Source organism: Gymnogyps californianus, chromosome 11, assembly GCF_018139145.2.
Source record: "Gymnogyps californianus isolate 813 chromosome 11, ASM1813914v2, whole genome shotgun sequence".
In the NCBI taxonomy this organism is placed as follows: domain Eukaryota; kingdom Metazoa; phylum Chordata; class Aves; order Accipitriformes; family Cathartidae; genus Gymnogyps; species Gymnogyps californianus.
In genome coordinates this window covers 4,600,967-4,627,735 of record NC_059481.1, presented here as the reverse complement: position 1 = coordinate 4,627,735, position 26,769 = coordinate 4,600,967, and the positions used below count along the sequence as shown (strand labels likewise).

The 26,769-nt window shown below is 36.8% G+C and overlaps 1 protein-coding gene across 7 annotated transcripts in view; it reads right to left on the bottom strand.

Moving 5' to 3' along the window:
* HERC1 (HECT and RLD domain containing E3 ubiquitin protein ligase family member 1) overlaps positions 1 to 26,769 on the bottom strand; it is a 108,960-nt gene that overhangs the window by 31,707 nt on the left and 50,484 nt on the right. For 5 of the 7 annotated variants that reach the window (XM_050903326.1, XM_050903331.1, XM_050903327.1 and 2 more), the window contains exons 26-44: positions 19,700 to 19,971; positions 19,138 to 19,353; positions 18,932 to 19,052; positions 17,803 to 18,040; positions 16,587 to 16,780; positions 14,502 to 14,657; positions 14,162 to 14,268; positions 13,808 to 13,918; positions 13,551 to 13,727; positions 12,344 to 12,583; positions 12,045 to 12,128; positions 10,432 to 10,952; positions 7,518 to 8,293; positions 6,184 to 6,382; positions 4,464 to 4,624; positions 2,763 to 2,879; positions 2,357 to 2,588; positions 1,059 to 1,183; positions 341 to 561 (exon numbers count right to left, since the gene is read on the bottom strand). In XM_050903326.1, coding sequence (XP_050759283.1) covers positions 341 to 561; positions 1,059 to 1,183; positions 2,357 to 2,588; positions 2,763 to 2,879; positions 4,464 to 4,624; positions 6,184 to 6,382; positions 7,518 to 8,293; positions 10,432 to 10,952; positions 12,045 to 12,128; positions 12,344 to 12,583; positions 13,551 to 13,727; positions 13,808 to 13,918; positions 14,162 to 14,268; positions 14,502 to 14,657; positions 16,587 to 16,780; positions 17,803 to 18,040; positions 18,932 to 19,052; positions 19,138 to 19,353; positions 19,700 to 19,971 — 4,268 coding nt within the window. The remainder of the gene's footprint in view (positions 1 to 340; positions 562 to 1,058; positions 1,184 to 2,356; positions 2,589 to 2,762; positions 2,880 to 4,463; positions 4,625 to 6,183; positions 6,383 to 7,517; positions 8,294 to 10,431; positions 10,953 to 12,044; positions 12,129 to 12,343; positions 12,584 to 13,550; positions 13,728 to 13,807; positions 13,919 to 14,161; positions 14,269 to 14,501; positions 14,658 to 16,586; positions 16,781 to 17,802; positions 18,041 to 18,931; positions 19,053 to 19,137; positions 19,354 to 19,699; positions 19,972 to 26,769) is intronic. The other 2 variants (XM_050903328.1, XM_050903329.1) reach the window with 2 other exon arrangements.

Genomic DNA, 26,769 nt, shown 5'->3' with positions numbered 1-26,769 from the left:
CAAAACATTACATCTCACGCAGCTAAGCAATCTGGAACAGCTACTTGATTTCTAAGCGATATCATCAAAACAACAACAACTATACTAGTTCTGTTCTCACCTTTCAGGGGAGGGAGAAGAAAAACTATCTACATGTAGAAGTGCAGAGCAAGAAACAAAAGAAAGCACTATTCTTAATCTAGAAGCAAAGCTACAGAATACAAGAAGATTTTAAGCATTGTTGGCATTTAGTAAGATATTTTCAAACAGGCTATACGCATATGCATGTTACTTTAAATTGAAAAATATGAACATGCAAAAAGCAGTAAGTTAAAGCAGCCCCCGCTGCAGTCACACACACCCAGGTAGGCCAATCCAATACCTCTGGGATCCACATTCCCAGAATATCATTATCACTAGCCAGGTCTTGCCCAAACATAGCTTCCATTGCTTCATCATCAAGGTCAATTTCCAACTCCTCATCCAAGTTGAAGTCATAAAGTGCCCCTGGATCTTGCTGCAAAGATATCCCTTCTCTTCGACTCTGATTCCTGTGGGCCTGTACAGAGCGGTATAATCCCGCTCAAGTAAAAAAAAAAAAAAAAAGAAAGCAAGCAGTACTTTTATTTTGCATGTAATAAAGATGACTGTACTTTCAACTTCCTTTTGCTTTGTTTTTAACTCTTCTGCTAAACATAATCTACTTATTACCACATAAAACACTTAAGTTAAATATACACTGATACACATATGTGAAGGAGAGTTCACCAATGCCCCAGCAGCCGTCCCCCCTCCCGACCAACTCCCCCCAGTTTATATACTGAGCATGACATTCTATGGTATGGAATACCCCTTTGGCTGTTTGGGTCAGCTGCCCCGGCTGTGCTCCCTCCCAGCTCCTTGCACACCTGCTTGCTGGCAGAGCATGGGAAACTGAAAAAAAATCCTTAAGTGCTGCTTAGCAACAACAAAAACATCACTGTGTTATCAACTTTATTCTCACACTAAATCCAAAACACACTGTACCAGTTACTAGGAAGAAAATTAACTCTATCCCAGCCGAAACCAGGACAACTTACCAGCACGTGCTAGCAACGTTCGGGCAGCTAAATCAAATTTGTGTCTTCTCGTTACAGCTGACCGACTTCTAGAAGGAGGTCCACTTGCAGCAGCTGCATTATCCACATGATCCATATTATCAGGGCTACAAGAATTTGTAATTTACAGGTAAATCAAACCAAGTTTTAAACAGCCACATACAGTAAGTAAGGAAAAATACTAAGATCTTATTTATTGGCATTTTTTTTCTTTCTTTCATGGAAGGAAAAAAAGGGAATTTGGAATTTTCAGTTCCACTGCAGCACATATTTACTGTCTTTTTGACTGTGAGATTTACCTCAGACAAATTACATGCAGCAATGTCAACACCTATTCAATGCTTCCATAGTGCCTAAGCATTGCAGAAATTTTGGGAGAGCCCTCATTTTACCCGATCAACGTTAAATACAGCTCGAACTAGGTTTCTTCTCCTTTTTAAAAGAAATAAAATCAACATTTCTGTTGCTGCTGCCTCAGTCATTCCCCCTTTTGCCCAAAATCTTTTGCAAAACATGAATTTAAGTTACTTAGTAACACTTGTTGCTTAGTTTATTTCTCCCAACTGAAATCTCTGAGTTCTCCATGAAATGACAGTTTACCTGGGACAAAGTAACTGAGGAAACTTAAAAATGCATATCTCAGTAGGACCAAGGAATCTGAACAAAAGTGTTCTCAAAATACATCTTGTAATTGTCATCCTCCCTACTAACAAAAAAGCTGGTACGATTCCTAACAGATGTCACTTAAAAATATAACTACTACTTTTAGGATTTAAAAAAAAAAAAAAAAAGAGAGAGAAAAAGAAAAACCACCACCTTTCCTCCTTGTTTAATACATAGTTTAGATCTAAGGTTGTGAAGGTGACTGAGAATGTAAACTTCAATTCAGTTTCATCCTCTGTGGACAAACGAAGAATTAATTTAAAAAGAAAAATGTAGAAAAATACATGTTCATGAACACACTAAAGAAAAAAAAAATTCTGCTTTATTACTAGTTCTTCTAGGTAAAATGTAAGCTATGTGCCCTCATTTTTTTTGTTCCTCCTTCCTCTTTTTTTTGAAGGAAGGATGCTCAGTTACATTATTCCTCAGTTCTGTGCACAAACAGTACTGGAAAATAAATGCAGCATGTACACCTTATTTAATTGCATCTTTTTTTTTACTCATGTTGTAACAAAATTCAAAAGTGGCATTATAATGTTCTGTCAGCAACAATGAACTTGTGAGATTTTCAGTTTCAGCAACAGACTACAAGCAATTAGAAGAAAACTACATTTTACCTTTCACTAAAGCCTTCCTCCATTTCAGTGGCATCAGCAGAAGGGATATCACCTGGTGACTGCAAATAACAATGATCACCAGATTTCCCACCACTTCCAGAGACTATTGTCCCATGTCGTGAATCTGCAGTCCCTTCTGACTGGGGCTCTTCATCGTCTTCATTTCCAGGGTGCTCTATCATCCACATGGCCAGCACTGTGATATTCTGTGCATCTGCTTCTCCTCTGGCACCTGAAAGCAGGAAAATCACACTTTAGAATTGTATTATATCATTGATGAAGAAAAAAAATCCATTTTTTCCCCATAAATGTTTATAGAACTTAAAAATTAAGTATTCTATTGGAAAAAAATGTTTCTTGTTTATCTAATTTTTCAGTTTAAACTGATATTATAGTTATAGATTACCTGTAGCTTCCATAGCTTTTGCAATTTGCCTGAGGGAGAATCCCATTTCTAACAATGGAACAGCAATGGCAGGAGGAGGAGGGGATGTTGAAAGTCGGCTGCTTGGATCAGACAAAGCTTCAAAGACAGAAAACATTAAATGTAAAGTGCATAAATCTTTCTTTAGTGTTACTTTACTAGACCTTACTTCGATATATTAGCATCAAATAAGGGAATAATTGCCCTTAACAACTTTCCTCTCTACTACTTTCCACAAAGTAAGATACTTTCAGTAATGAAACCAGACAGTGTTCAGTCTTACTAGTAACATATATATTATGTAAGCCTCTGTTTAATCAAGTAGGATACTGATGATATTCAAAGAACTATTTCTTTTAAGATATTTCTAAGAAGTTTATTTCCATTTAAAACTGTATCAAATTATCTATTTCATTTATATTTAGGTAGACTAAATAAAGTTATCCTTGTCCGAATCATCAAGATTCCCAAATGTTATGAGATCACACCAATACACATTCCTCTTAAGGTACAGAAAGAGACCTCAACTAAGCTGGTGACATATCTGAAAAACCTCTTTCCAGATGATGGCTATATTTCTGTGCAAAGTCTTTCAAGGGACTCTAAAAAGGTCCGTTACTGCCCAAAAAACACAGTCTCCTTATCATTTGCTGTAAATGTGAGGTCTGATCAATGGAGGCATCAACAATGTACTAACAAACACTGTTGTAAAGACAGTATCATGACTAGAAGCAAGTAATCTCATTTAAAAAAAAAAAAAAAAAAAGATGTGAAACTGAGCAGACAAGTTGCTATGCAACAAATGAAATAGCTAAAAGACCCAACTAATAGCATGGATATAAGAGCAAGAATAAAAAGTTGTATCAGTCAGGACTTTTAAAGCATGGACTTTGTTTCTCAGCACTGAGTATGAAATCTGAAGAATATACTTTAACTCAGTCTCTTCCGTTCGTTTAATACAAAACACCTACATATGGACTTGTATTTTTCTTTTTGGTATTATCTCCTTTGCATCACAATACTCATTTGTGCTCTTTAGAAGCTCAAGATTCTCACATAACAATTTGCTTAGCCTCCTAGCTATTCCATTCTGTACGTACGCTGGAACAGGGTGAGTTTCTGTTTTGAGTAGTACAGTGCAGGCAGTAATAAAACTTCTATGAACAGAAGCCTCCCATTACCTTCACATGATTCCAGACAGCAGCATGACGAGCATGAAGCTTGGACAGCCCTTTCTATCTCATTAAACAAGATTAATTGGAAGGAGCTATATTGGTGTATGTATCATAAAATATACCAATTCTTGTTTTCTACGTGGTATATGACCTAACAAAAGCTAGAAAATTAGTGCACTAAACAGTGGCACACAACCAAGGAAACAAGCCCAAATCGGATTAACATTTTTAAGTAATTACCAATTATACTGCATTCTCATTTTATACATGTAGTTTGTAATCCATTCCACAGCTTTTAAAAACTAATTTCATTTGCTCGATAAAGCCTACAGCTAGACAATCTACAGCTTTTTGTCCTAAGTCCTCATTAAAAGGTTTTCAACAATGCTTTGCATGTTAGGTTGCATTAAAAAGCAATCCTGTGGTTTTCAATGTCTTAAAAAACTACACTGAACTTCCGCGAATTTACTAACTTGTCCACATTTCTATCTATATTGACTAAGTTTACCTGTACGATTGGCAGGCCTTGCAGACTGGGCATCAGGAGAAGTCAAACTTTGTCTCCTTCCAACTTCATCTGAAGGAGATGTTGGTAAAGAAGATATTGGAGGAGTCTGAGCACGTCGTGCTGGAAGTACAGTTGTAGTAGGATAACTGGAGAACATTTGCCTTTAAAAAAGAACAATACACACTTATATTTAAAAAAGTTATGCTGAAAAAGGTCTGACACAAGAAATACATCAAATTAGAGCACACTTGGCAAGTCATACTTTACAGCAATTGAGTTTTGTGAGGGTAAAGGCGCAATACATACATTGGGGCGGACAGAAAAACCCTGTCGGAATAGCTCAATCCTACCACCTTTGCCTGGAAAGTTAAATTCTGAGTGTGCACCTAAAAAAACCCCTCATAGACCAAGAGCTGTCCTAGGAGATAAAAGAGAAGTAAACCCTCTTCGCATTTCCCCACTTTGTTCAGAACTCAGCCTGACTGATAAATGAGGTAAGTATTTTACTTTCACTGCCCTGGCAATAGGACATTGTTCTGGCTTTTGTCAAATTACATCTGCAAAACCTCTAAGAACAGAGGTCAGATACATCAACAGAATTAATACACTTAGAACAGGACTCTATTCAATGTAAAGCAGACTTCCTTCTACATCACAAATAGCCTCTGCAGATTAACTAGCTTTATCTTACTTCCATTTCAGTATGTGAGGGTAGGATGAAACGAGGTCTTAGCTTGCAGGATGTTACCTACAAACTAAGATCTACTCTAGGAGAACTATTCGTTAAAAATACAGAACTTCAGAGATTTGTAATTTAAACTATACCAAATAAACATGAGAACTGAAGGACAACATAAGGAAGGTATCTTCTCCTGCCTTGAAGAATTCAGATGTTACATATATATACAGTGTATATTAAAAGCTTAACAGCTTTTTATTTATAGTAACACGTCCTGCAAGGCAAAGTAATGAATTAAACTCTGTCCTCTACAGAGGCAGTTCTTGGCAGTAAATACAAACATTAACATTTTCAAAGGCTTAGACAGCTAAAGACATACATTGTATATTGTCGTGGTTTAACCCCAGCCAGCAACTAAGCACCACGCAGCCGCCTCCCCCTCCTCCCTCCCAGTGGGATAGGCAGGAGGGAAAAAAAAAGGTAAAACTTGTGGATTGAGATAACAGTTTAATAACTAAAGTAAAATAAAATATAATACTAAGAATAATAATAAAATAATAACAACTGTAATGAAAAGGAATATAAAAAAAAAAGAGAGAGAAATAAAACCCAAGAAAAGACAAGTGATGCACAATGCGATTGCTCACCACTCGCTGACCGATGCCCCAGCAGCAATTCCCCCTCCCAGACAACTCCCCTCCGTTTATATACTGGGCATGATGTTCTACGGTATGGAATATCCCTTTGGCTAGTTCGGGTCAGCTGCCCCGGCTCTGCTCCCTCCCAGCTTCTTGCACACCTGCTTGCTGGCAGAGCATGGGAAACTAAAAAACCTTAACTTAAGATAAGTGCTACTTAGCAACAACGAAAACATCGCTGTGTTATCAACTTTATTCTCACACTAAATCCAGAACACAGCACTGTGCCAGCTACTAAGAAGAAAATTAACTCTTATCCCATCCAAAACCAGGACAATATAAACCACACAACTGGTTCCCTACACTCACAAAATCATATATGCTGAAAATAAAAATATTTTACCTAAGAAGACTGAGAGGCATAACACCAGGTGATTCTGAAGCTGGAACTGTTTCAGTATCAGTTACTGGAGTAGTAGCAGTGGTAGTATCCTCCAGAGAGCTGCTCATGAAAGATGTTGTGCTAGAAGCAGAAGGGCTGGTTGTAACCGGTGTTTGGGCTTGCTGAGACTGATCACCTTCTTCTACTTGTTGATCTACTTCTACAACAGAAAAAAGGACATTACAGGAACATTAATATAATTATGTAGAGCAAAACAGTAGCTGTGGCTAAACTTTCAAAAATAACCATCATTAATTAAAATTCCCCGCCAAAGAAAGGAGTGCGCAGAAATGCACACCATACAAATACTTCTGCCAATAACTCATGGACTTATGTAAAGAAATCAGTCTATCGGCTCTTGCTGTTGTCATATCGATACATGGTAAATAGTAAACAAGTCTTTCCAGATGACAACAGAAGCCATTTACTTGGTTAGATCTTATGATATTTAGATTTAGAGATTTCGATTTATGATTGTAACAGCTAGGATTATTCTCTTACTCAAAAGGGAAAGAAGTCTCAGATATGGAAACAGAGCTGATTAACTATAAAGCTATTTTTAACTCAGCTGTGTAAGTACCAGATTTTTGAAGCGTTTTTTTGGTTGATTTAGAAGAAGTCCTTAAGACAGTAAAGAACTAGATAGCGTAATAATTAGCTTTAATATTTTAGATATTGTTTCCTTTGTTTAAACTGATTGAAATGGTTTCCCTGAAGATGCAGACTGTAATACACGTATTTTTAAGAAGAAAAGGAACAATACACATTTTCTCTTCAGTTTCTGTTACTGCAGTGCCAAATATCTCAGAAAAAAACCCTCAGAAAACAAAACCCCAAAACCAAAACCCCACAACTGATTTAGAGATTTTCACAGACAGATTACTTACACCCTGAACATACACATGCTCAACATCATCTGTTAATGCGACTGCATATAATCACATCTAACAACAGTGAACTTTATGATATTTACGTCACATACAAATCCTTCTGACAAGTATATACAGAACTGCTCATTTTTAAAAAGTATTAAAGACAAATTAGAAACTCTTGTATTTCTGATTGACTGATATGCATTCACTTTTTATTAAAATAAGGGACTGGGGAAAAGGCAAAAAAGTCAGCATTATATCTACAAAACAGTAGAACATCTTTGTAAAATTTCTTTGTCCAATTAGGATTCCTCCGAAGTATAACCACTACAAAGTTATAAGATTATGTTATTTATCATTGCTAATTTTAATAGAAATAGAAAAATAATTTAGCACTATACTTCCATAATTTTGAACATGTACCTTGTTTAAGTCTGCCACCAAACTGATCCTCCAGCAGCCCATGAACCACTAATTTGTAGATCATGGCTTGTGCTCGTTCCAAATCTGCCAGTCCTAGAGCTCTTTTAATTGGTGAACGCATGACTGCCCGTTTCACCATGTGTCGCATCAGGAACTGCAGGGCAGCACGCATTTCAACATCTTCATGAACAACTGGAGAACTAGCACAATCAGAGTTGTGACCATTTTCTGCCAGGACTTTTGGTATTAACAGTAGTTCAGCATATTTACTACAACTAAGAAGAACACTAAGTGACTTCATAGCACCAAGATAAAGATAAGATAGCTGTACTGCTCTGATTTCTGACGGCACTATATCATGATTTCTTGGAGTATGTTCATGATTCTTCTTTCTTCCTTCAGCAGGTTGGTGTTGGGATTCCATACCTAGTGTTGATGGTTCTAAAGAAAAGGAAGCAATTTCATTTTCTGACTTAGAACTTGTAGTGCTATGTCCTTTGTTATCATCAGCACTTTGTCCTAATCGTACATCTGATCCAACATCACCCTCCGTTTTCTGGTCCATTTCCCCTTTATCTTCAGATTCATGTCTGTGTTTTTTTTCATGTCTCTTGATGCTTTGCTTTCCCGTATCTTCATGAATACCAGTCAGATAGGTAAGGTCCAGCAACACAGTAGCTGTCAGCCCACGAAATCTTGCAACATCAAAAGGCAGCGGTTCGCAGGGCTCCAGATTATACAACGGAGTATCACTAGGCGACCAAAAAGTTGGGAAGCTTTAATAAAGATCAGAATGACACAGGAAAAAGCAAGTGAGGGAGAGACAGGAGGAAAGTACAGGAAATAATGTAGGCAAAGTAAGATGTAAAATATATTTAATAAAATAAACCAATTCTAAAAATTAAACGTAAACGGGGAAAATGAGGTTATGATCAGAAAACGGGGAGATATGGTATCAGAGTAAAGGCAACAAAGCATGCACAGGTTTCCAACAACAAGCATTAAAACCCAGAAGCATCATAGAAGCTATCAGTTCTGTGCTGACAGAAGTTTCTGCTATATTATTTAGAAATATGTAACAGACTTCTACTAATAAAAACTACCTTAAGCCAAATTTTATCATCATGCCTGAGCTGAATTTGTGAATAGGTATAAAAGTTTAGAAAGAAAACACTCCTAAAACTTTTTCCACATTAAGGAAAAGCTTTGATTGACCTCACATTCCTGTTCAACTGTTCTTCACAAGGAGCACACTACTGATAGCTTATGATAATTCTGTCTCTGGTTATGTCAGGACAGATTACCTGGAGAGGACAGTGACTTTTTAAAAACACAGGTCAGAAAACCCAACAGACACACATAATATATGTCTGCCTATCTGTCCATCTATATTCAGTGATAATTTTTTGTAATATTTAGGACTGTTACACTTGACTAATTTTCACTCTAAGCAGGACAAAAATTCACCAGCCCATATTTCCATACATCTGGTATTTTCCATACATCCAGCAGATAAAGGACCTTTAAATCTTCCTTTTATTATCCCAAAATGTTTTCCCATCTTACAATGTAAACTTCTGCCTAAAAATGAAAGCAAGCTTTAGCCTGGTTTTAATTAAGAAGGTACATTCTGAACTTAATTCAATGCATTACCAAGAGCTTCCCTATGTTCAAGCGCTGTACCACTTCACTCAAATCATATTTCAAATTATTTTAAAGGCACACTTAGTTTAAGGCTATACTGTCAACAGCCTTTCAATAGCCTTGAAAGAATTTATATCTGGAACTAAATTCGACAATCAATTGCACTTCAATATATTTAGTTAAAGTGACAATAGCCTTTGCATAAAGACAAAATAGGCATAATGTTGTGACAGTTCTAAGAGGTGAACGGTTGTTTCAGAATATAATTGTAACTGGTGGCAAAAAAAATAATTACTGCTCAATTTCTCCAGAAGAATATGCTTCAACTATAGCTAGAAGGAGTTTAAGAAATTTAGTGAATCGAATCTTTTCCACACAAAAACACAGGCAATTCCTGCAAGAGCACTAGAGAGCCCAGAGAAGCCACTAGTGTCATTTCAGAGTTTCCTTCCAAGTGCCTTCCCTTTGAAGGCACGTCTGCAAGATAGGTGGAAAAGGGAGTATCTCCTTCCAGCCTCCTCCCCGGTTCTCACCATCATCTGCAGAACAACTCCGGAGCTTTAACAACTAATACAGGGGCATTCCTTTAGCTCTCTAAGGCAGGTCAGAGAATGAACAAACACTACTTCGAGGCAGCATTAATGTGAATACCACCATCCAACCCACCATTAAGAAGAGAGAATACTCCCATCTCCTGACCTCAACCACTCCTCAAGCCCCACAGAGCAATTCCCAGTCCCCTAAGAAGGGAATGACAATGCAGCAAAGACACCTGTTCTCAATTCTAATAAACTGAATCAGGTCTCTCTTCAGAACCAGGTTCACCATGTACAACAAAAGTGTGCACTAACCCCCTGTAAAAAATCTGTATTCTTTACAGACGTAACCAAGAAGCCATAATAAATTAAGACAGCAATAATGTTTTAGTTAGCCAATACATACCAATTCTAAAACACGCAATGCTCATTTTAAATCTAGGAAAACTGTCAAGCTGGTCACATCCCAACTCTGAAACCTAGAGGCCAAATCTAAGAAGTCTAACGAAGCTTATCAATTAAAAACTATCAAATTTATTTTTGATACACAAGGCATTTTATTACTAGATAGCATAAAAATTTAACTCATAACATTTGTTTAAAAAGCCAAATTTTGAAGTCTAAGCTTAAAATAATTGATCAGCATGACTCTTAATGTAGAACATATGTTACTTCTGAAGATTTCCAAGCACAAAACACCACTACATTGTGAAAAGTGTAGGAAATGAGCATACCTGATAGTAATCTCTGCTTCATCCCATTGGACCTTGGCAGATGTACTCCCTTCCTTCACTACTCCAAGCAAGGTGGCATGACGTCCGGTTTGCTTGTGTACACATCGACCTCCAACTCTAAGACCAGCATCAACTCCACCAATTACTGCTAGAACAGGCCACACTTCCACACAGAGCATCTTCAACTGCAGTTCTGAAAGGTCAGCCAGACCATGCCTACTATGTTTGCTTTTCTCCTCCTCTTTATTTTCTTTCTCCTCTCTCACCTCATTCTCTTCTCGACTTTGAATTGAGCGACTTTTCTTCAGCTTTTGGCCTGCTTCTTTAAGACATGTTTTGATTTTATTCAGTCTTTCCATCATTTTTTTATTGATGCAGTGTGTCCAACGGTCTGTGCGATGAAGGATACGGATGAGTTGGATAGTGGCTTCTGCCAGCACTGCAGCAACAGGACTACAGATGGGGTCACCAGGTAGCAAATCTCTTGGTGTACCACGCATCTGCATATCACAGATTTTCACCTAAGTGTTTAAAGAGAACAGTTTAAAAGTTATCTTCTCAACACACCTGAAGAAGCTCATTTTATAAATACAGGAGTCTCCTGCTAAATTGAAAAAATTACTAACATTGTCTTTTTTTGCTTGAGATCCCTAGGAAATCCACCTTACCACTGATTAAAGCCTGCATCCCTTCAAACTCAAGGATGCTGAAATCACAACAGTTCATGGTTTCTCACATAAGACTATCTGGAATTCCTAATACTACATTCTCCCTGGTTTCTGGGGAATGCAATTTTGTATGTAGAACATTAAGTCTGTAAATCAATTCTAAATAATAAAATACATTTTAAATTTACAATAGACTGCACAATATAGGAATTTATGAAAAGCCTAGCCAGTGTTCAAGTAACGTAGTGCTATGTATGTCATAAACCAAAATTCAGTGATGTTCTCAGCACTTGTTAGCTACCATCCCCCAAAAAACCCAACATCTGTAACATTGATGTAGAGAAGAACAGAAGGGAAAGGATAAACTTATGATCTCTTGTTAAGGGTTAACCCCAGTAAGGCAACTAAGCCCCACACAGCCACTCCCCCCAGCAGGATGGGGAAGAGAATCAGAAGGGCAAAAGTCAGAAAACTCACAGGTTCAGATAAAGAAAGTTTCATAAATAAGAGAGAAAAAAAAGACAAAATAAAACACAACAAAGAAAAACAAGTGATGCAAAATGCAATCACTCACCACCAGCTGACGGATGCCCAGACAGTCCCTGAGCAACAGAAACCCCTGGCAAACTTCCCTGCAGTTTTATTGCTGCACATGATGTTATATTGTATGGAATACCCCTTTGGTCACTTTAAGTGAGCTGACCAGCTGCACTCCCTGCCAGCCTCTTGCCCACCCCCAATCTACTTACTGTGAGGGACAGAGTGAGAAATGGAGAAAGCCTTGATGCTGTGTAAACACTGTTCAGCAATAGCTAAAACACTGTGCATTATCAACACTGTTTTGGTCATAACTCCAAAACATAGCACCATACAGGCTGTTATGAAGAATATTGACTTTATCCCAGCCAAAACCAGTACACCTATGTAGATGAACATTTAAGTTACCTTCTCTCCTGGATTACTGCTATAGAACATAACACAAGGGTATAACTCTGCTGCATCCACATCTTCAAAAGCTAGTTTTGGCTCCTAGTTAAAAAACGAAACAAAAAACATTAAACTTAGAACACCTTAACAAGCAAAAATATGAAACGTGACAAAGTTATACCTGTATTATAATTCTTTTAAGTACTGAAACTGTCACATGTCTTAACTAGCATTAGTTATAGCTTAGCTTTATATAAAATATCCATGCCAAATTACTGTTGCAAAAAAACACCAAAAAAACAGTTGATGTTAAATACCTCTCCATTTTTACCAAAGGAAATAGTTCTTGCTTCCATATCTAATACGCATGTGATGAAATCTCCTTGGGTAAAGCTGGACAGAGTCAAAGTTTGTTCTCCATTGTGATAAAGGTTACCACTATAGGCTCTATATAGCCACATATCTGAGGTAGTGCGATGGTTAAAATCATGTACTGGCCAGCGAGAAACTCCTACACATGTGCCTTCATTGCCTCGATTCTCCTTCACAATGTAGAACTAGCAGGCAAAACAAAACAAACAGGGAAAAAAGTCAAGAATATACATTTTAACACAATAAAGCAATGAAAATTTACCTTACACATATTTATGTATACTTTTAACTGTTTTACTCAGAAGCTTTTAATAAATAAAAAATAATAAGCTAATAAGCTAAAATCATGCTCTACCTCTACAATGACATCTTGGTGTATAAGGTCAGTCATTAACAAGTCATTTAAACTTAACCTACTAGTAATTAAGAAAACTGTATGCAAATACACAAAGAAGTTGTTTTTTTTCCTGGACTCAAAATGTACACGCCCTGAAGTCAGGTTACAAGTGCTAAAAATAACATTACAGAAATAAATAAGCTTTACTCCTCATGTTCATAGTGAGTGATTTACACAGATTCAAGTAAAAAAAGAAGTAAAAGTGTCATGCTCAAAGATGGTACTAACAAGGACTACAACTGTGTATGTATCTATATTCCTAAAAAAATCACTCCAGATGATGTATTAAAAGCTCGTCTAGTCAGACAGGCTGATGTGTCTTTTTGCAAGAAAACAAAATGTTTTGTGAAGTGTTTTTCTACAGAAAAAATTCAAAATCTATATATTTCAGTAGCTACCTTTTGCAAGACAATGCACATTTGTGCTGACTACGGATCTTACGGACAAGTACCATCACCTCTAAAAATATGCAACACATATTTACAGTCTCCAATCTATGTACTGAAATACCCAAATGGCAGTGCTCAAAAGCAGCCACCAACTCTTCACTTTAGATTGAAAATCATAGAATGATTTAGGTTGGAAAAGACCCTTAAGATCATTGAGTCCAACCATAAACCTACCACTGCCAAAATGTCATTTACTCAAGAATGTTGTCATGAGAGAAAAAACATAGGTAGCTGTTGTTCATAAATCATAGTATATTTCCAAAACAAAGTAAGAAAAGTTAAGAAATACACTCCTATGTAACCTACCTTCCACTGGTAACACCCAGAAGTAACTCCAGTGGATGCTAAACCATATCCTTTACCTCCACTTCCATGAGTTAGAATCTGCCCATTCTCCACTATGCAGCATTGAGCTTTCTCAGGGTCAAAGGACACTTCCTGTATGGGAAGATTCTCATCTTCATCTTCAGACTCTCCTTGCTTCTATCAGAAATAGAACAAAATATTTGTGGTAAATGTAACTCAGTTGCATTTAGTCAAGAGAGAAAGTAAAGCATCATTACCTGTAGCTTCATTTCTTGTTCTTTCTCCTTTATTTGAATTGCATGTTTAGCCTGAGCTATTGGAGTCTCCCACATGCAGTCAGACAGAAGTGAGAATAATCGTTCAACAACCTGGTGTATTAGAATACAATTCCGATCATTTTAAACCCAAGATGAGGACAACAAAAAAAATATTATATTGGTTTACTTTGCTTTGTACATATAAATGTCGAAATATTTAGTGCTCTTAGATAAGCAAATATCTACACTGAGCCTCACTTGATTTGGATTCTGAATAAACCTATGAAACATTTAAAAGTTGAATGAGACTTTTTGAAGAAACAGGTGCAAAAGCTTATAACAAAATATAAAGACCTGAGCCATTTGATCATCTTCAACGCCAGATTCACAAGCAGGTAATACAGCTTCTAGTACATGAAGCGCAAGAAGTCTAGTCCTCAAATTGCCAACCAAGGGAACTCCTAAAGATGGAACAATGTGTTAATAATCTGAAAGTGACTTCTGCATCAGGCACGCACCTATGATGCCAGCTGCATGCCACCAGTGCACAATTCTCCAAAGTGTAACTTGTGTACATCTACTGAAGTTAGTTTTAGTTGTTCACTATGTAACACACGTTCTAACAGGACCTACTTTTAGAAACTGCACTACAGAAATGCAAGTAACCATTGAGCACATTTTGAAAAGATCATACCTGAGCAACACTTCTGAGAAGCAATGTTAAGAAGTACTTCTGTCCACTTTGGAGATGCCATTTTTGACTGAATTGCTTTTGAAGACACAACTCTACGTAGGAAAACAAGAAAGTCTCCCAAGTGCAATTCCGCTGCGTGTTGCTTTCGGAGGGCAGCTAGGAAGTTAAATTAAAAGTCTTCATTTATAACCTTATTATTACAACCTTATTAGCAGTCCTTGTTAGTGGCAACAAGCTGTTCTGTAAGTAAAAATACAATGATCAGTTATTACATGATGGCTGGCTGTTAACCTTGGCTGGCTGATAGGTGCCCACCAAGCTGCTCTCTCACTTCCGCTCCTCAGCAAGACAGGGGGAGAAAATAAGGTGAAAAGCTTGTGGGTCAAGATAAGGGCAGCGAGATCACTTACCAATTACCATCACAGGCAAAACAGACTCAACTTGGGGAAGATTAATTTAATCTATTGCCAATGAAAAATAGAGTAGGACAAAACTAAAACACCTTCCCCCCAACCACCCCTTCTTCCCAGGCTTGACTTCACACCTAACTCTTCTACCTTCCCACCACCGAGCAGGGCAGGGGGATCGGGAATGTGGGGGGGTTGTGGTCACTTCATAACACTTTGACTCTACTACTCCTGCTCCATAACGGGTCCTTCCCATGGGCTGCAGTTCTTCAAGAACTGCTCCACTGTGGATCCTTTTCCATGGGATATAATCCTTCAGGAACAGACTGCTCCAGCGTGGGTCCCCCACAAGCCACAGTTCCTGCCAGAATCGTGCTCCTGCACGGGCTCTACATGGGCTGCAGCTTCCTTCAAGGCATATCCACCTGCTCCAGCAGGAGTCCTCCATGAGCTGCAGATAGACAACCGGCTTCATCATGGTCTTCTCCACCAGCTGCAGGGGAATCCCTCCTCCAGACCCTGGAGCACCTCCTCCTTGTCCCCCTCCTTCTTCACTGACCTTGGCGTCTGCAAAATCATTTCTCTCACATTTTTCCCACTCCTCTCTCATACAGCTGCTATGCAGCGGTTTTTACCCTTTCTTAAATACATTATCACAGAGGCATGACCAGCGGCACTGACTGGCTCAGCTTTGGGCAGTGGCAGGTCTGTTTTGGAGCTGGCTGAAACTGGTTCTGTCTGACATGAGGGCAAGCTCCTGATTTCTTCTTACAGAAGCCACCCCTGCAGCCCCCTCCCACTACCAAAACCTCGCCACATAAATCTGATACACACGATTATTTATAAATATCCCTGTAATATAAAATGTAACCATTGGTTTCTAAGTACGTTTTTGTTTTACAGGGATTTTTGATGTGAAACACTATACTTACTCACACCCTTGATTCACATTCCAAGGCAGTTTTAACAAGAAAATGTTTGTGGAAAGACCTTATATCCTAATTTCTAATTAATTAATTATCTTATGAATTCATCAGCCATTGCATTATTTATAAGCGACGACAGTTATAAGCACAACCAAAACCATATGTACACCTAAAACCAAGCTGCAATTAAAAACTTCAAATACACAATTTCCACAGAAATTCAAAATGCTTATTAAGGGACTGCAAATTATGTGAAGATATTAATATTTCAGAAAATCTTTTGTTGCAGATTCTTTGATATGATACGGTATGGTCAACTTCTTCCCATGCACTCAGACTGCAAAACTGCATAATACAAAACAAATGCAACAACTTCCTGAATTGAGCTATATTTACTTGCAGTTTGAAATTTAGATAATTAAATTCCTATGACCGCATTTATGAAAAACACTATTACCAATAACTCATTTTTTGAGGAAAACAGTATTCTCCTCCTAATTCCAAACCAGATGGAGTAATTCTTATTCTCAACCTGCTCCTACCTTTAAATTGCTTTATGTATCAAGTCTATATAAATCTGAACTGAGCATATAATTATTTGATGACTTTATTTAATCTAATTTACAGAGTTAAGAATGACCCAACAATAATCAGAATACAGTAGTGTGGGTGAGGGCCTCAGCATTCAGTGGTTTCTTTTATTATGTTTTCTGGTATTTCAAAATTGTAACAGAAATGATGCAAGATATTACCTCTGAAGTCTCTCTTCTCATTATCCCCATTTGAATCTGTCTTTTTTGATTCTACTTCATCTTCCTCACCTTCCCTTTCTCCAAAGGAAGCCATAAGCATCACACCAGCTTGTGACAACAAGTTCTTCAGCTGACTGCATAATAAATCCAGCAAAGACTGGACCACCTTTGGGCTCAGTTTGTCAGCATAGGTTCTATACACACACACACACACACACAAAAAAAAAGTAAAAATAAGAGTATTTGAGAGCTGATCCAAGGAACAATAACATAAAGACACAACTATAAACTCAGTGCAAGTGACAACTAGGCCTAACACAGCACTAATTCCAATTCATTTTATTGCAGGAGGTTACTCTTCTTCATCCTCCACCATATGCTTGGCAGATTATTCTTATTCAAACCCTATTTTTAAGACACTTTAAAACCGTCTAATCTTTGGAATCAAAGAATAGATTTCCAGTACTTCCGAGGGGAAAAAGAAAAACACAGTCAATTAAACATAATCCCACTGCAACTTGCAAAGATGGGGTGTTGTTTTTGTGGGTTTGGGGTTCTTTTGGTGTGGGGTTATTGGGGTTTTTTTACATAACCAATTTGGTAGGTAAATGCAATGTGTTGTATGAACACTGAAATGAAGATGCATGTACTGAATATTAATACTCTTGCTCCAAATAGAAAATACTTTCTCCACTGCTTTTTTCTTTAGTGAGTTAAACTAAACATTTAAGTGTTGATAGGATTTTGGATGCTGTTCTCTGGTCTACCAGAGACCAGTATTCCTCAGAAAATTACTTTATATTCTGAAAAGAAGCACAATGTACTGCTCTGAAGAACTTCTACCACATTATCGGTATCGCTTTTACGCAAATGACTTTTACACAGCAACAGAAAGCCTCATCATATCAACTGAACAGATCTAGGTACAAAGCCAAACTATAAAAATGGGGAATACTAGAATACAGTGTTTACAGACCATAAAGTTCTAACTATTCTGGTCCAAACTCCTCACTTACAATTTAAAAATATTTATCAGTCTTATGTGCATCTTTCTTATGAATAATGTGACTACTCTTTCCCCTGCCTTCACTTATATGCTTCTGAACAACATTTATTGTCCTAAAGAAAGCTCACACAAAATAAAAGTTATTTTTGAAGAGTGCTGAAAAGCTTAACGATTAAATTTTCTGAAAGCAAGGGAGCATTTGATACTTACCCTGTGGTGATAGCAAGGATCTGTAGTAGTCTTGTACTGGCTACTTTCAAAGCTGTGCTGAGCTGAGAAATACCAGTTTTGGGCAGCAACTGCAGTGGTTGTCCTAACATGGTGTCTGTGCCACACAACTGTGACAGCACATTTAGCAGACCAGTGGAAATGGCCAAGGAGACATCAACAGGCTGATAGTGTACACTTAGAGCAAAGACTGTTACCAACAGAAGACGCTGTTGTGCTTCTAAGATTAAAATAAAGATTTTTTAATTAATAAGCTTCTTAGAGTAAGAATACTAAGACAGAACAACAGCAGATTATTTTTAAAATAAAATTTCATTAATTAAATTATCAAGTAAAGAGTTAGCCGCCTTTGTCAGACACTTTGAGGTAGTCTTTCTGAAGTACCATTGTAGCCCCCTTTAACTCAATGCAACCTCTATGTCAAGGCTGTCCAAGAAAGAATATCATGTAGATCTAGTTTGTGATGTAGATGTTCTGAGGCTAAATCTCAAATGAGAATCTTCTCTCTAGGGTAAGGATAACTGGGTGAAATACTTAATTTGCTACTTGTACTTCAAGTTGATGCTCAAGAAATTTCTTGCAGTTCCACTTTTAATTGTAAGTAAAACAACAAAACAATTCAGGTAAGAATGCCCATTAGGCTCTACCAACAAACTAAATTACAGAACTCTCTTCTGTACTGAAGCTCTCAGTCAGTGCATGTACAAAGGCACAAAGAGGTGCAGATGCTCTGTTCTTTGGTTTTGGGTTTAAAGAAAGTTCACTGAAGGAAGGAAAAAAGATTGGAGACTTTTCATCTCTTCAGAAAACTGCTTATCCCTGAAAAACCTAAAAATCACTTTGAAGTGCCAAAGACATGGGTGACTGTGGAGGACTGCAGTATGTGGACTAGAAAGGCTGACAATACTTAAAAGTCTTAAAATAAAAAGGCCTCACACTTGAAGAAAATTAAGACAGAAAAAGGTTAAAAAGCTTCTCTCTCTTAGGAAAAGAAGTCAGACAGATACTTCAGTGAATTCTGGTCACTAGTATCAAAGTCTGCTTTGTTAAACATACAAGCTGTTGTACTGTATATTAGAGGACATATTTTGCAAATCTAGTTTTCACTTACCTATGTGATGCTTATTAGCTTGCAGAGCTCTTTCCAACGTAGCAGATAATTGCTGGTAAATTTTGTGCACAGCCACCTGGATTTCAATTTGAATACTTCTCTTAGCTGCTCTGATACCATCCTGGGTCAAACAAATAAATATTACAAGGACTGATACATTTTTATCACCCAGTTATTGAAACAGCAGAAACTATTAAAGTACATACCTGGTAGTGGTGCAATCTTACACTCTCTCCTTTGGCGCCTGCATGTCCTACAGTGCCCAAACCAAAGCAGCCAGCAAGAAATTGTAGTCTAACAGAAGTAAGTAACGAAGACGACTGAAATCCTTGTACTTGACGACTTCCTATCAATGGAACACTGCCTTTTTCCTCCATCCCTGATAGAAGCACTAAAATCTGATGAAGTGCTTCCAGACGAAGCTAAAAATAAAGGCAGGCAAAAGACAGTATTTAAGTAGCAAGTATCCTTAGAAATTAGAATTAGATCATCTTCAACTGTAAGCAAGAATGAATGAGGTAGCTGTTTTCTCATCGACACTTTTTTTTAAAAAAAAAGGGAATTCTTTAAGTTTCGTTTTAGAGTTTATTGACATAAAGTTCCCAGTTTCAGTTAAGATATTATAACAGAAAAGAGAGGAAAAATGTCCCTAGTAGACAGAATTTGGACAATGTTTTTTTAGGGGAAAGAAAAAGAAAAAAAAAAAAAAAATCCGTAAAATGAGCATAATGTATGAAGAATAAGAAAAGGTGTTAAACTGAAACTTACCTCAGCCCTCAACTGCTGCTGCTCCATTGCAATTATTGACGCTTGTGGACTGGTGGACATACTTTCCTCTGGTTCCTTAAATCCTGGCGAGTTTCCCACATCTCCACTTACAAAGCTGACAACATTTTCAATCAAAGTATGAACTCCAAGGGATCTTGAGAGATCAAAATCGGACTCAACAAATGAGTAGGAAGAAGTGTATAACCAATCTCTGCTGTGTTTTAGCCGAGCCCATGAGTCACTTAAAGGTTCCACTTGACTGTGTATTGCTCCTAAAGATATACATAACGAAGTCTCATAAATTCCAGTTCACCAGGTAACATATTTTGATAGTACGTAAAGACTGAACTGCTGCTATTCATACAGGTGGAAAATGGATATTAATTATACCATGCATTAAGCAACTTAGAGCAAAACACTTGATTTAAATTTACAGCAATTTCCCTAAAGGAAAGGCTGTATTTCTTTTAATCATGTTAAGCAGTATTGCAACACACTGCCAAGTGAGAAAACAAAAAGATAGAAGCCACTCAAACTGCTCAGCTTAAAGCTAGAACACTGAATAAAAATGCTTTGCAGCTAAATGACAAAATAGTAAAGAAAAGATCTGCTACAACAGAAATTGTGCACTTTGGATACTTATTTTAAGGTCTAACCATAAAACAAGAGTGTTTTTTAGTTTTAATCAAGCCACTATATATTTCATAGTTTTGAAAAAGCACAATGTTATTTTGGATGAAATATTTACAGAATTCATGATTGCAGAAGGGAACACAAAGTTTTTATTTTAGACTAATAGAGAACATTTATTTTGTTATGATTCAAGATAAATAGATACATCTATATTAAATACTATCTACAGCATGTATTAGATCTATATCTTTGTCATCTAGCAATTTCACAAGTCTGTTTTCAAGTATTTCCTATTACATCAGCATGTCATTACACTACCTGAAACTTTACCGTCACTGAAAAATGTACTTCTTCAAATGCGCATCAGTCATCAATCTGCAGCACTGGAACTTATTTATCACCATATATTTGATCTCATTTCCAAAAGAGTTTTGCTAGAACTCTATCCCTGGCACAAATGAGTGCCATGTCACCAAGGTCATACCTTCATCAGCAGTTAACTGATCTGCATCAGTTAAATATACATATCAACACAGAAGTTGGTATTTTATTATTTTTGTAAATGCTGTTAGCCGACCTGGAGCTATGCAAGGTATTACAAGAAGGCAGACCCTGCTCAAAGAACTTTCCATCTGTATAGACAGGTAATGTCTGGAGACCTATGTGGAAATCTAATGTATGTTTAAATTCATGTCAAAATTTTAGTTTGAATTATCTTAACTAATCTACATAGAATTTTTAAGTACGATCTCTCTTGTGCACAATGAGCTACAGATATAATTTGGAGAATCACAACCCATTCACAGTACTTGTACACATCTACATTAACACTTCAGTTTTTAAAATCTGTCTGCAGGGTATTGGCCTCAAACATTATTAAACATAGCCATTTTCAAGAAAAAGTCACCCAAATTCATAGAAGTTCATCTGTTGAAAGCCTTCTGTCATCAGGGAGGCTGAGTTCCAATGGAAACAGCTGGATACTAGTTTCAGGACCTCCTTTAAACACTGCCTACCTGCAACAGCTCTGTAAGCAGCTGCTCATAGGAACAAGGAAAGACAGACACATCAGTTCTTGAACTTAGGACAACTCTCCTAGCAACCATTCTACACAATTCTTTCCCTGAGGTAAGGGTAAAATGCTATTATTCTGTCAACCAATCTGCACCTGCAGGTCACAATTTGCACCTTCACGCAACTTACAAATTCAAAATACTGTGAAATCTTGCTTTTCCTTTGTAAATTAGGTAATCACTTAGTTGCCAAAAAATTTAATTGTCAGGGCTACGAATTATGAAAACCTGTTCACATCCCATTTCCTTTTCTGTAAATAGCGTTCATGTGTATTTGCATGGTATTCCTTACATTTGCTACTAAACAGATTGCAATGGCTTCAGAAAGAACCATCACAGTACTTAGGTCATATTAGGTATTTGACAAAAATAGACGCACACAAATTTATTTTGGATAATGCAAAGATTAAGTTTAAACACTACTTTTCGAAGTGCAATCTTATTTCCTAATTTCTGCTGGTTTATGTAACACAGTAATATTACCCGCTTTACAGAGAACAACCTATTTTGTCATGTTTACTATGAAAGAATTTAAAGAAATTCTGTTACTCAATTTTACAATTTATACCTGGTGACAATATTTAAAACAAAAGTAAAGACAGATACCACCTTACCCTAATTTTAATATTAATTCTTATAATACTTGTTTTAAAGCTCTCTTAAAAACTAAGTTATATGCTGAAGTGGCAGGTGAGAAACATAAGATAAATAGGACAGAGTAGAATAAAAGGGTGCTAAAATACTCAGTTTCATGTAGGAAGGAGTTTCCTAGCATATGCATGGTGAACAGAGCCCAAGGGAGAGGATAAATGAAGCCTCGGATTACCTACAGGAAGCATAGCTAAATCATTACCAAGTCCACAAAATGTTGCCTACATCGCAACAAGTATTTAAAAAGCCTCCTTAAGCCCTACAGTTTTTCAACAGCAGGAGAGCTTAAAGCACCCCAAAGTGACATTAGCTTCCTATCCTCTACCTGTCCTACGCTATGCTATGCCACTATGAAGCACAGCACAGAATCAAAGGATTTGTAAAGAAACAAAAAGCACTTCCAATATCTTCAATCATAAGCTAAAGGAGACCTTTCAAGGATTAACAGAACATGAGAAGAAAATTTAGTTTTAATAGTCTACAAATCTTATAAGAAAAAAACCCCACCATATATTAATAAAAACCTAAACTATTTCATATTTGAAAAAAGATGAGGTCTTAGCTAATCATTTTAGTATTAAATGCAAGAATGTCTAAATGTAAGAACAATTTAAAATTGTTTCAAATTCGGAGAAAATTCCAACAATTATGACATACAGATTAAATGTAAAACAAGAGAAGTTATAACTAAAAGTATAGAGTTTAAAAACAAAGATGTCAGAAATCAAAGTAGTATACTTCAGAATTAAAAACATTTAAGAATTAGGGCACACAGATCTAAAACTAATTTTTTTTCCTTGAAGATGTTAAATATCAATAGAAGAATCAAAAGTATGATTGTATATTAGAGCTTAGCTTGATTCTGTGTAATATCAGTTACACAGAATTGATTGCAGCTTAGCACTTCCATAAGCCTCTACAATCACATGAATAGTTGCACATAAGAATAAACCTTAAGCTTACAGTAAAAAAAAAAAAGTTTACTTGTCCTTATAAGCCAGCTTGTAATAATGAGTTTTCTAAATGAATGTGGCACAGCTGCAATACACACTTCATAAAACATAAAATATGTAGGGAAGCTATAAAGACAAAAAAATAAACATGCCATCAGTTACTTGCTTGAAGCTCTTCTTTTTTCTGGGGCTCAACTGGCCAAAAAGGAGTAAATACACTACACCACACAAGAATCAGAAGACAAAAGCAGACATTTGAAACAGAAGGTAACACATTCATAAAATCTCTTCCTTATATTACACTGACTTAGACTTAAATGATCAGTCTCATCTCAATCAATACAACAATATATCAAGCAGCAAAGTCTGGGGAAAAAAAATATTTACTCTTGTTTTGAATTAGTATAGCCTAGGTAACAGACTTTCTAAATTCTCCACCTTTTCAGGGAAAAAAAAAAATATATCCCCTTTAACACAGTCACATGCATACACCAAGACATGTTTACATCCCTTGCTCAAACACAATCTTTCAATTTCAAAATGCAGAACTCACATTATTACAGGTACACAAAATTATTTCAATTTAATTCGGATTTCATTTAAGTTGCTGCTTTTTTCAGAGTTGCCCAATTGTGTTAGTAAAGTACTACAGTACACACGAGCATGCTGAAATTCACTGAATTAAGATTTATGTGAAATAAGAAAACCCAAGACTGGAGGACTCTCATTTATCTGTCTGTAACTATGTTTGTGATTGCACTGTTAAATATGCATTTGTTACTGTTAAGTATCTAATGCAGTGTATTGTACAGGATAGGTACAACATTTTGAGGCATGCTCTCTGGATCTGCAAAATTGAAAAAGATTAATCTAAGCAACAAAAAAAAAAAACCCAAAGGGCTTAGAAATGAGGGGAAAATAATAACGTGCTCATCACCCGTTATGTCAAAAGTATTGAACTTTTTCTGCAGGAATGGAAGGAAAAGTTTTCTAATTCAGAAATAATTAAGTAACAGCAAGGAACAAGATACTCAAAGGATCCTCGGGCTTAAGTAGGAATACTGGAATCATATTTCTGAACAGATACAATAAATGAAGGAAGAAGGCAATTAGATTAAAGATTGGACTGACTAAGATGTTAATTGAGTAAAAAGAGAATCCTTTCCTTCCATACTCATCTCTAAGACCATAGGAACAACTTACAGTATTAGTAGTTTTTCTACTGCTAGTTTTCTATATTGCAATTTATGAATAGGAACAGCTTTCATACCATAAAAATCAGACTATAACCAATAGTGAGACTCAATTATTAAGGAAATGTGATCTGAATTTTGAATAACGAGTTGCTGCATTCAATTAACAGAAGTTCTAAAATAAGCCAATCCACTCCAGAGGGAATTACTCTCCCGCTTGTTACAAAAGAACCACTCACTGATACCCTATACACACTACATTATTTTGACAACTTTCCAAGGATCAAATACTCTGCATAGAGTATAGCTGAGGATAAATTAACCCTACAAAACCTCAGCTGGAAACATCATGTGTGGCCATGGTTCTGTAACAAGTAGTGTGGTTAAATTATAGTAAACTTGTTAAGAAGAGATGGGAGGAACCTCATGCCCATGTATTAAGGAAACTTTTTTAGCAAAAATTCCCTTTTAAATCTCCAAAACAGCACAGCCTACAGGAAAAAAACAATGGTGATAGAAGGAAAAAGCCTTGCTTTCCAATTAGCTCTGTTTGTCAACTTCCTTCACACAGTTTATGGCGACACACTTAAGAGAACAAATATTTTCAAGGGACTGCTGCAAACTACAGTAAGATACTGTTCTAAAAACCACACGTAAAAGGAAACATGATTGCATTTTTTGAATAATAAACTTCAACTGAAAGAAACGAGAAGTGGTTCCTGTGGTTCCTATGGTTCTTCTGTAAGACTCCACTTGTTCTTTCCCACCTAACACTGCCAACTCTACATTCAATCCAACAGCAATTTGAAAAGTTCAGCTCTAAGTCCCTTAAAGTAACAATGGTTACTGCTGTTTTGCAGAAATAGAGACAAGAAAAAACAGGAAGCTTTACTTTATGTTAATTGCAATTTGAGAAGTGTTTCCCATGTATACTTCTGTTGTAATGCACAACTATCCTCTGCACTCAAAATAGAGATCTTCTCTAGCATCTATACGGCATACGTTTCCTTCCTCTCCTTCTCCTCATTTAGAGGGACATAAAACCTTCCACATCTTCCACTCAAAAGCAGATCATATGTAGAAGTCCTAGGAGCACTAGGTACAAACGTGAATATGGAAAGAACATCTCAAAAAAAACCCTAACAAAAAAAAAAATATGCTGCTTGTTTCTCACCAAAATGTCTAATGGTTGCTTCAGGGGAATCTGACTTTGGTGGCACTTAAAAATCCAGCTGGAGAACATCTTGAGGAACAATGCTGTAGTCTTCTGCAGGTCATCTCTTCTACAGCAGTCTACTTGCCATAAACAGGAAACCAGGTTTTTTCTAATTCTTCAATTCTTAACAAATGTAGCAAATTCAAATGCAGATAGCTCATGCGGATGGAACTCCTTAATCTCTTTTGCCAGCAACTCAGGATGGAGCACAGTATTATGTGAATATGCTGTAAGAATTTAGATTTCTCCTATTCTTCAAGCTGAGGTAACAGCAAACATACATGTCCCCTTTATTAGTCACAGCATATCACAAAATAAAGATGAAACTGAAAGGGTTTTACCAGTCAAAACATCCTTGATAGGCACTGCAGTATCTCTAGCACTTCAGTGTGCTGGCTATGTTACAAGGGGTGGACAATCCAAAATGGCTGCAAGTTACATCTTCACCAAACACTGGGGCGTGCTTCAGTTTTAGAAGATAACTAGGATTCACAAAACCAGACATTTCATAAGAAATGAAAGACCTTAAATAGCACCAAGCTGAACAGTTTGTCCACTTGATCACACAGATCTTTGTAGATCTTTCCTGACCTTGATATAAGTATCAGGAACTTTTCCCTGTAAATGCACCCTGCATTCTCTGGATGAGTCTGGTATTGGGTATCAAGCAAAACTGTCATATGTATCATCTAGCATAAGTAGAAAAGTTTTCATTATTGTACGCTGACTAACTTCCAGTTGCTAAAACCAGACAGAAAATCTGTAAGTACCATGGGACAGCAAATAAGTCCTCCTGTACCAGAAAACAGGTATCAGTACATGTCACAGTGTTCAGTTTGCAAATGAGCTATTTGAGCTTCTTTAGGTTCTGGATAGATCAACTCCATTTACCCCTGTTTCTCCTCAGTGTTACACACCTGGTGCAGAACCTTCTTCTGTAATAAAAAGCTTCTATAGACCGGTTGGTTGATAAACTCTATTCTTGCATTATTCCTCATTTCCCGGAGCTCGTGACGAAAACAGCCTCATCAGTCTAACAAACAGTTCGGGAACCATAATCCATAAGATATATTGTATCTCAGATCTAACCCAAGATGATTTCCTGGATTACTTTTAGGATATAGAGGAAAGCAAGTGCAAAGTTCTGCGTCAGATTAATGGCAAAGCTAAAAATGGTGGTTTCAAAGAATATACTGCAGATCAGAGTGCTGACAGAGGCTATCAGACCTTCTAACCCTGAGAATGCCAACATATACCCTGCTGTCACAGTATGAACAGCTTTAGTAAATTTCTTTACTCGCTCAACTGGTTCAATTGATTACCCATGTACAAGGAATTCCTTTCCACATTA